Below are 9,568 nucleotides of genomic sequence, written 5' to 3' on the forward strand. Positions count from 1 at the left end.
CCCCCCCAAAAGATAAGTGTACTTAGCATAAAAGTTTTTAATTTTGACATAAGCCAGTTTATCTAGTTTTTCTTTTCTTGTTGTGCTTTTGGTATCATGTCCAAGAAATCATTGCCAAATTCAGTGTCATGGAGCTTTTCCCGTTTCCTTCAAAGAGTTTTATTGTTCTTACATTTAGGTCTATCTATGGTCCACTTTGAGCTGATTTTTTTTTATATGGTATATGTAAGGTAAGGATTCAACTTCATTCTTTTGCATGTGGATATCTGGTTTTCCAGGCATCATTTGTTGAAGAGACTGTCCTTTCTTTTTTTTTTTTTTTTTTTTTTTTTTTGTCCTTTTTGAGACCGGCCGCACCGCGCTCAGCCAGTGAGCGCTGTGAGTGCACCGGTCATCCCTATACAGGATCCGAACCCGCAGTGGGAGCGCTGCTGTGCTCCCAGCGCAGCCCTCTCCCGAGTGCGCCACGGGCTCGGCCCAAGACTGTCCTTTCTTGATGGAATCTTCTTGCAGCACCGTCCTCTCTAAAACATAGTCCTGATTGCTGTGCAGAAATACGGTTGCCCCTGCCACCCTAGCTCATCCACATCACGCTGGGCCACAGCTAGGGGCCTGTGAGTCCACCCCTCACCCTCACAGGTGGGCAGAGGGACAGGGAATGGAATGGCAGGCAAGGACAGGGATTGGGACCTGCTGTGGACTAGGCACTGGGCCTGCTTTCCCTCTTTGGTTCTCAATGTAACCCTGAGAGGTTTTACAACCCCTTTTNCACCCGCCCATCCATCTCCACATTTACGCCCATCCATCCACCCACCCTTCTATCCACACACCTAACCTGCCCACCCATTCTCCCATCTCTTCATCTCCCCCCACCCCATCCATCTATTCATCCATGGGAAAGAACTCCATGGCCAAGTTCATGGAGCTGCAGGACTTGGCCACCTGGATGGAGGTGAGGGGGGCTGGAGAGCAGCTCCTCTCTCGCTTCCAAGGGCGGTTTCCTTTCCCGTTTGCTTCACTGGGAACTCACATGGGTACATAAAGTCACTCAATGCTGGATCTTGCACAGTTGTACTGTGGGACAGGAGCCTGCCTCCTGGCAGGGGGCCTGGGCAGATTCTGCCCCCTCCCAGGGGCCTCGTGAGCAAGGGGATGCCACCCCGGCATCACAAGTGCTGCAGACAAACCCCTCCTGTGCTGGGTACATGGGTTCCCTGAGGTGACTGGAAATCAAAATCCTGCATCCCTGGGGAGGGTTTGTGGTGGTTAACAACAGGGCTCCAGGCTGACAGAGTGGGTTTTGACTCTGGACTTGCATGTTTCTTCATCTGTAAAATGGGCCCGGGAGACTGCTCCAGCCAGGGCTGCTGCAAGAGCTCAGTGGATGGAGTCAGGCTGAGGCAGGGCACAGCTGCTCCTGGCCCGTGATGCGAGCACAGCCTTCCTCGTCGGCAGCATTGAGGAGCAGGGACGCTTCCCGACCCTGCTCACTCCACCCTCACGTGAAGTGTGCCCCCCACATCACCAAGAACCAGCAGACAGCAGGGCACAGGGAGCTAGGCAGCCTCCACGCAACAGTGGAGCTGGGAGACCTGGATGGAGACCACGTTCCTGGAGAGAAGGTGGCTCAGGCACTGTGGGCTCCCCACTCCCCATTCAGCCCAGTGGATGCCCACTGGCTTTTCCTCTCTTGAAGACAGCCTAGGGAGCCATCTGTATACCTCCACCCTTCCTGAGCTCTGTGCCCTAAACTGCGCAAAATAAACCCCAGAATTCATAAATCCCCACAACGGGAGATCCTGTTCTGGCTCAGGGCCCCACTACCAGGGCCTGCTCCCAGAGCAGCATCCTGGGAAGGTGACTGGCTCCCACACAAACCTACCTCCCACCCTGTCTGGGGACATGTGACTCTGGTTCCCTTGCACAGGCTTCTTGTATCACCAACCTCGTGGGACACCCTTTGTGAGTGAGAGAGCTCAGAGCCTGAAAAGTGGGGACACATCCAGGCCACCAGGAAGCTGCCCGTGTGGAGCTGGGGTGTCAGAGTCCCAGGGAGACGGGGACACTTGGGAGACGAGGTTGGGAAAAGAGTGCCCTTGTGGGCTGGAAAAACACCCTGAATAGTAATAGCCACCAGCCTGTGCTCTGCAGGAATCACCAAGGCTGTCAGGGAGAGGGTGGAAGGGGGTGGGGACCAGGCAAGGAATGGCTGGGACTAGACCAAGGATGGGGGAGCTGAGCAAAATGAGGAATCAGTGGCCCTGGGGAAATCAGTGGCCCACAGCAAAGGAGGCACCAAGCCCCAGCTCCCAGACTGCCCATCCTGGGCTAAGACCTCCCAGAACCGATCCCCCTCCCCCTAGCCTGGGCTTGCCCTCAGCACCTTCCCAACCCTATTCTGGGCCCTGAGCACTGTCTACAGAGCACCAGGATCAATTGTCTACTCTGACTCCCCACACCAGGTTGAGGGCCCAGACAGCAAAGGGGAGAACCACCGGCCTGCATCAAGGTCAGGCCCTGAAGAGCCGCCAGGAGCCAGAAGCCCAGGCCCCTATGCTCTGGGCACCAGCGTGGCCACCTCATACCCCCACGGGCTACCATGCAGGTCGGAGAACACTTCCAAAGTCCTTTATTGGGCCGGCAAGGCCGGGAGCTGCCCTCAGAGTGGGGTCCCAGTCTGGAGTCTTCAGGTCCGTGGCGTCCCTGTCCCTGTTCCAACTGGGGCAAGCAGCCTTGCTGTCTCACCACTTGGTCCGCTCCTTCACATATTCCCAGCCCTTCCTGGAGTACTCACGGGCCTTGGCAGGAGCCACCGACAGAGCTGACATCACCGTGATGATGCCTGCAGAAGGACACGGCTGCTGGTGAGGCTGCTCCCTACCCAGTGGGAGCCAGTCCCTTTGCCTAAGCCAACCCCTGGGAAACTCTAAGTCAGCCACATTTTTTTAGAGGCACAACTTCCAGCAGGGAAACTGAGGCAGAGGAGGGCCTTGTTCTGATATGGACCCAGGCCTCTCACAAACCATTCTGCTAGGCAATGCAGAAGCCCAGCCCTCAAAGGAGGCTCCGCCATGCCCCACTTCCCTGGAATCTCCGCCCCCTTCTCCTTTTTCAGATCCGCAGGAGACACACACATACAGCAGAAAAAGGGATTGATGGAAAGGAATGGAAGCAGGAAACAGGGAGGGGTGTCAGACTGGGGTGTCTGAGGCCATCCCCCAAAGCAGAAGGACCGGGGGCCTACCTGAATTCCAGGACTCCCGGATGGTAAAGTTCANCCAGCCCTTCCTGGAGTACTCACGGGCCTTGGCAGGAGCCACCGACAGAGCTGACATCACCATGATGATGCCTGCAGAAGGACACGGCTGCCAGTGAGGCTGCTCCCTACCCAGTGGGAGCCAGTCCCTTTGCCTCAGCCAACCCCTGGGAAACTCTAAGTCAGCCACATTTTTTTAGAGGCACAACTTCCAGCAGGGAAACTGAGGCAGAGGAGGGCCTTGCTCTGATATGGACCCAGGCCTCTCACAAACCATTCTGCTATGCAATGCAGAAGCCCAACCCTCAAAGGAGGTTCCGCCATGCCCCACTTCCCTGGAATCTCCGCCCCCTTCTCCTTTTTCAGATCAGTAGGAGACACACACATACAGCAGAAAAAGGGATTGATGGAAAGGAATGGAAGCAGGAAACAGGGAGGGGTGTCAGACTGGGGTGTCTGAGGCCATCCCCCAAAGCAGAAGGACCGGGGGCCTACCTGAATTCCAGGACTCCCGGATGGTAAAGTTCATCTTTGGAGGGGCTGGGAGCTGGGAAGAGGTGGGGGTCAGAAGGGGCTGGTGAAAAGGAAAGGGTGCAGCAGCCCCAGCCCTCCTCCAGGGGCAGATAGAGGAGCACAGACCTCAGAATGGGGCCAGCCCCAGTGCAGAGGACACCAAGCTGGGCGAGAGGGACTGAAGGCCACCCAAGAGCTGACCACCCACCAAGCTCCGGCCTCCCTCCCAGCCCGGGGTACCTGGGGTATCTGCAGGCCTGTCTGCTCACTAACGTACTGGCTGAACTGGTACATGGCCGAGGGGACCACCTCCTCGGCCTTCCGCAGGGCCGCTTGGCTCTTGTCACTGGGCCCCAGCAGCTCCTGGTCGTACACCAGATAGACGGCGCCCCCAGCCACACTGCCCTTGATGAGGAACCTGCCGGTAAGGAAGGAAGGGTCAGAAGCTCAGGGGACAGTGCTGGCAACCCTCAGGGTCTAGAGGAGTCAGACCCTCCTGGGGGCTCACAGGCCAGAGGGTGAGACGCGGTTGCAGGGCAGATGACAGAGGAAGCAAAGGGCACCGTGGGAACCCAGAGGTATGCCTGACCCCTATTATATACAGCACTCGACTTACAGTGTGCAAAGCAAGGCGACGTAAGGCCACTTTAACTGGTAAATCGAGGCCCGGGAGGTACGGTGGGCCACTCAAGGTCCCGCAGAGAACTTGGTCTCCATACGGGGCACAGCAGCGAAGACTTAAGACCCCTTTCTAGAAGCCTTCCAGTCCACGGAGAAACGCTCAGAGAGCAACCTGCGGGGATTTTCTAAGTGTCCCGGGGCGCTTCCTGCATGTCACTCTCTGCTCTGGGCAGCAGGATTGGTTCCCTGGGCATGGCCATTTCACGGAGGAGGCAGCTGAGGCTCGGAGGAGTCTCGGACACCGTGAGTAGAACGACAAGGAAGCCCCTTCCCCATAAGCCTCAGTTTCCCTATCTGGGCCATGGCGGAGGCTGACACTGCGAGAAGCGAAGAGCTGATCGGTAGCAAACCGGAGGGGGGAGTTGCCCGCAGGAGGGGACTTCCTCGGGGGTTCGGGGCCCACCCAGTCTCCCCACAAACCTCATAAGCGGCCACACCCGGGCCACCATGGTCGCTCGGCTCCGCGCGCAAGGACACTCGACTCGCCCGCCGCTTCCGGTCGCGGCGCCGCAGAGGTCTCTGGGAGATGCAGTCTTTCTTGTCAGCCGCAAATGCCTCTGGGAGTCGTAGTCTCGTTGTGGCTCAGACTCCAGAGAAGGGCTCAGGTCTCGCCGCCGGAGGCCTCTGGGAAACACAAGCTTCCGGGCCGGGTAGCCGCAAAGCTGTCTGGGAAATCTAGTCGGCACCACCGTGTGAAACGCCCGGCCGCTAAGCCTCCTGGGAAATGTAGTCCGGCCGACCCTGGTCCCGGTGGCTTGAGAAGAGGCGTCGGGTGTCTGGAGTGAAGCCTGAGGGGGGACCCGAGAAGATGCTGGACCCGTGAGATCCACCCGCGCCCGCGCGGGGGACTGCAGGCCTGGGACCTAGGAAGAGTGAGCCTGTAAGGCGGTTTCCAGGGCAGGGCCAGGGCAGGATTGTTCGAGAGTGGCGGGCCGCAGTCACGTGATTGAGCTTTAAGGGGGCGGGGCAGCAGGCGGGAAAGCCGTTGCCCGGCAACGCCAGGGCGCTTAGTCCCCACGGCCCCGCCCTTGCCCCTGAGGAGGTGGGCTTGGAGTCACGTGGCTCGGGCCCTACGGGAGGGGGCGCGGTCGGGGGCCCGACTCCACGCCGCCGGGAAGGGAAGCCGGAGTGGCGTTCGCGCGGCTGCGGGGCCGGGACCACGGCACTACTGGACGGTGGGGGAAACGGAGGCCCGAGTGGGTGAGAGCGCGATTGGGGGCGCGCAGAGGGTCACACTCCCCTTTGTCCTGAGGGGAAGCTTGAAGGCCCGGGGAGGTCATGGGGCCGGTACCTTCTGCAAGGATCTGGCTTCCCCGGCTCCTTCCGTATCCCAGCCCGTCTGCTCCCACCATTCATCCACCCATCCGTCCATCTACCCGTCCATCCGTCCATCCTTCCGTCCATCGATCCATCTATCCTGCTGGGCTGCCGTGGTCAGGGCGGGGTCGGGGGGTGGGAAGAGGGTCGAGCCCAGGAGCTTCACGGGCTGTCTCTGGACATGGGGGGTGGTCGTTTCTTGCTGAGACGGCGGCTGGCGTGCTGGGGGAGGTTGAGGAGTCCAGTCTTCTGCGAACTGAAAGAGTCACAGACGGTGGTGGTGGGAGACGAGGATGGACAGGTGGGCAGGGGCCAGGCCGGCTGCGCCTTGTGGGTGAGATGAGGAGCTTGGTCTCCACAGCAGAAAGGGGCGCAGCCAGATTTCTTCCGATAAAGATGCCTCTGGCTGTACGGAGAGGACGGGATGGGAAGGAAGGAGTGTGGAGGTGGGGAAGCCAGACTGCAGTGGGGGAAGGAGGCCGGGGGCAAGATGGGTGTGGGTCAGGCAAGAGGCAGGGTCTGGGAGGAAGGTGATTAGCTGTGAGCCCCGGGGACAGAGAGTGGGGGACAGTTGGAGAGAAGTTCCGGAGGGAGAACTGCTAAGACCTGGGACCATCAGGCTGTGGGGATGAATGCTCAGTGTCTACCATCCTGGTATGTGCGACAGTGGGGCTGTCCCTGCGATGTGACCCGGGAAGAGAAGCAGCTTTGGGGTCAGATCCTGAGCCTGGTTTGAGCCCCATTGCGTCTCTGGGGCCTGGAGGATGTCAAGGGAGACACCCAGAAGACAGCATGAGTGCGTAGAGGTGGGGGTGGGGTAGAGGACACAGGGCTGGGTCTAGAGATGGAAGTTGTGGAAGTCCCCCTCTCCTTGTCCCATTCAGTTCAGAGCATAGAAACCCCAAGATGTGGGCTGGCCAGTTAGCTCAGTTGATTAGAGCTCCACTTTGTAACACTAAGGTCAAGGGTTCGGATCCCCGTAACTGCCAGCCATCAAAAACAAACAAGACAAAAAGACAAAAAACCCAAGATGTGATGGGCCTGTGCCCTCTTCTGGGAAGACTCATGATCTCTGAGGCGTTAAGAACCCAGCCTGTTCCTCTCTTTCTCCTTCTTCCTGGAACATGTAAATCAGCTCCCACAACTGAAGTCACCTCTTCACCTCTTAACCCCAATGACATGGACACCTCTGTCTCCAACCCAGCCCCAAGTGTCCAGCTGCTTCTGGGTGTTTCCAGACATAGTGGTCTCTCTGGGCTCCCCCATCTCTCCTCCTATATTGCTTATATTACTCCGAGTCAGTCTATTATCTATTGAGCACCTACTGTGTGCCTGGCACAGTTTTCGGCACTGAAGACCCAATAGTAAGCAAAACAAGCAGATTTTTATTTCCTTCTGCCCCCAAGGAGCTGACAGTCTAGAGGGAGAGAGGGAGAGTGAACGTGTAAGAAATTATCAAGATACTTTAAGGTAGGGCCGAGCCCGTGGCGCACTCGGGAGAGTGCAGCGCTGGGAGGGCAGCAGCGCTCCCGCCGCGGGTTCGGATCCTATATAGGGCTGACCGGTGCGCTTACAACGCTCACTGGCTGAGCGCGGTGCGGCCAGTCTCAAAAAGGACAAAAAAAAAAAAATACTTTAAGGTAATGACAAGTGTTAAGTAGAAGAGGAAAGTTCTAGAAGTAAGGGAGAGAGAGGATGAGGAAGGGAGAAGCTTTAGAAAGGGAGACCTTCAGAGGAGGTAATTATTTTTTTGTAAGGTGGCCAGTATGGGGATCTGAACCCTTGACCTTAGTGTTATAACCTCACGCTCTAACCAACTAAGCTAACCAGCTAGCCTCGCCGGAGGTAATATTTGTGCTGAGACTTTATAGAAGTGAGAAATCAGCAAGCCATTGTTGGGTTATATTTGGGAAGAGCGTAGCAGGCAGAGGGAAGAGCCAGTACAAAGGCCCCGAGGCAGGATGGTGACTGCCTGGTTTTATGGAACAGTGAAGAGTGAGCCAGGGGGACTGGTCCACGCAGGACCTTTTTGGTCATCAAGGATTTTGGCTTTTATCCTAAATGAAACGGAGGATGTTCAGCGGGGGCAGGCAAGATGTGATTCGGCTGCTGGGTGGAGAGAGAAGGCTCTGAAAGGGGAGGAGGAGGGTGCATTGGTTCAGGTGAGTCACAGTGGTGCCCTGGAGCAGCTGGTGGCTGTGGAGGTGGAGAGGAGTGGGCGGATCCAGGGTTGGAGGAATCACCAAAGGCTCATCAAATGGGGGTGGCTGTGGGCCAGGCCTGTGCCCGCTGCCCTCTCTCCCGCAGCAGGCCACAGAGGGCCATGAAGGTGCTGCTCCTCACAGGGCTGGGGGCCCTGTTCTTCGCCTATTATTGGGATGACAACTTCGACCCAGGTGAGTGCCAGGGGGTGGGGGAGGAAGGAATCGGGCCAGGTGTCCTGTCCTCCCACAGGCTGACCAGCCCTGCTCACTGCCAGCAAGCCTGCAGGGAGCCCGTGTGCTGCTGACAGGGGCCAGTGCAGGTGTTGGCGAGGAGCTGGCATATCACTATGCACGCCTGGGCTCCCACCTGGTGCTCACTGCCCAAACGGAGGCCCTCCTGCAGAAGGTGAGCCCCCTATTTCCGGTTTAATGCTGGGGGCAGGAGTAGGGGAAAAAAGAGGGTCTGGGTTTGAATCTCTGCAATGATCCAGGCTTCCTGTGTAACCTTGGGCAAGTTGCCTAACCTCTCTGAGCCTGTTTCCTCATTTGCAAAACAGACAATAAAAGTACCTTCTCATGGGTTATGGTGTTGTTCTATGCATTGAATAGCAGGAACGTTATTACTCAGTAAATGGGGATAGTGTCCAAACCTGTGCCAATAGCTGGGTTCTCAGACTCGAAGGGGTGGGTGTGGGCACTTCTTAGCAACAACGCATTGTTGATTCAAGGGAATACACAGCTTTTGGGGACAAACCTTCCAAATTTTTAAGACAAGCCAGAACTCTGGAGATTTCATGTGAAATCTCCTCAATTTTAGTTGTTGCTGATTAAATACAACGTCTCCCATTCTGGCCTGCGGGCTGCCAGTTTGCGCCCCCACAGTGGTAAAGCTTTGGGAATGGAGTTGAATGGGATCAGAGGCTCAGAGTAGGGGAGAGGGCTTCCCGCTGGGGACTCAATGTGGCCGACAGGTGGAGGGAGGCCAGGTGGGGAGGAGAGGCCCACGGGCAGCTCTGGCCCCCCCAGGTGGTAGGGAACTGCCGGAAGCTGGGCGCCCCCAAGGTCTTCTACGTCGCCGCGGACATGGCCTCCCCTGAGGCGCCCGAGCACGTGGTGCAGTTTGCGCTGGACAAGCTGGGTGAGGGGCGGGGCCTGGAGTCTGGGACTGTAGCCTAGGAGTTAGGGGCAGGACCAGCATTGGGGTGGGTGACGGTAACGGGTGGCTGAGGGCGGAGACTTATGGGGTCCGGGGGCGTGTCCAGGGGTGAAACCTCATTGCATCAGGAGGCGGAACTCTTGACAGGGCCTCCTAAATGGGTACGAAACCTTGCAGGATCCGGGAAGTAAGGCTCAGTGTTGGGTCTCTTTGATCTTAGTGGGGCGCCACCTGGGGAGGATCCGCCTTCGGGGGCGGGGCTTGGGCCGGGCCTCAGGGCTTTGCCCTGGGGTGACCAGCCTTTCTGGGCCAGGTGGGCTGGACTACCTGGTGCTGAACCACATCGGCGGCGCCCCGGCAGGCGCGCGGGTCCGCAGCTCCCAGGCGACTCGCTGGCTCGTGCAGGTGCTCCGCCCCCTCTGCTGCCCCAGCCCCGCCCCC

General features: G+C 58.1%; 2 protein-coding genes across 2 annotated transcripts in view; one reads left to right on the plus strand and one right to left on the minus strand.

Annotated features, from left to right (window-relative positions):
* Positions 1 to 2,606: 2,606 nt before the first annotated feature.
* LOC103590753 (chromosome unknown open reading frame, human C19orf70) lies at positions 2,607 to 5,210 on the minus strand. The gene is made up of 4 exons (XM_008573057.1): positions 4,871 to 5,210; positions 4,010 to 4,187; positions 3,752 to 3,803; positions 2,607 to 2,842 (listed from the first exon to the last, which is right to left on the minus strand). The coding sequence occupies exons 1-4, from the start codon at positions 4,897 to 4,899 to the stop codon at positions 2,742 to 2,744; spliced, it is 360 nt and encodes a 119-aa protein (XP_008571279.1). The 5' UTR covers positions 4,900 to 5,210; the 3' UTR covers positions 2,607 to 2,741.
* Positions 5,211 to 5,451: 241 nt separating this feature from the next.
* The window catches only part of HSD11B1L (hydroxysteroid (11-beta) dehydrogenase 1-like), a 7,194-nt gene continuing 3,077 nt past the window's right edge, over positions 5,452 to 9,568 (plus strand). Inside the window, exons 1-5 of the mRNA XM_008573067.1 lie at positions 5,452 to 5,650; positions 8,078 to 8,163; positions 8,247 to 8,377; positions 8,998 to 9,109; positions 9,441 to 9,532. Coding sequence (XP_008571289.1) covers positions 8,091 to 8,163; positions 8,247 to 8,377; positions 8,998 to 9,109; positions 9,441 to 9,532 — 408 coding nt within the window. The 5' untranslated portion in view covers positions 5,452 to 5,650; positions 8,078 to 8,090. The remainder of the gene's footprint in view (positions 5,651 to 8,077; positions 8,164 to 8,246; positions 8,378 to 8,997; positions 9,110 to 9,440; positions 9,533 to 9,568) is intronic.

The sequence above is a fragment of the Galeopterus variegatus genome, unplaced genomic scaffold, assembly GCF_000696425.1.
Source record: "Galeopterus variegatus unplaced genomic scaffold, G_variegatus-3.0.2 Scaffold870, whole genome shotgun sequence".
NCBI lineage: Eukaryota > Metazoa > Chordata > Mammalia > Dermoptera > Cynocephalidae > Galeopterus > Galeopterus variegatus.

Excerpts from the sequence above, each read along its gene's own strand:
- LOC103590753 (XM_008573057.1), bottom strand. The coding sequence starts at position 4,899 with ATGGTGGCCCGGGTGTGGCCGCTTATGAG. Across the intron at positions 4,188-4,870 it reads CGGGTGTGGCCGCTTATGAG|GTTCCTCATCAAGGGCAGTG; the intron begins GTTTGTGGGGAG and ends CCTTACCGGCAG. Across the intron at positions 2,843-3,751 it reads CCGGGAGTCCTGGAATTCAG|GCATCATCACGGTGATGTCA; the intron begins GTAGGCCCCCGG and ends GTCCTTCTGCAG.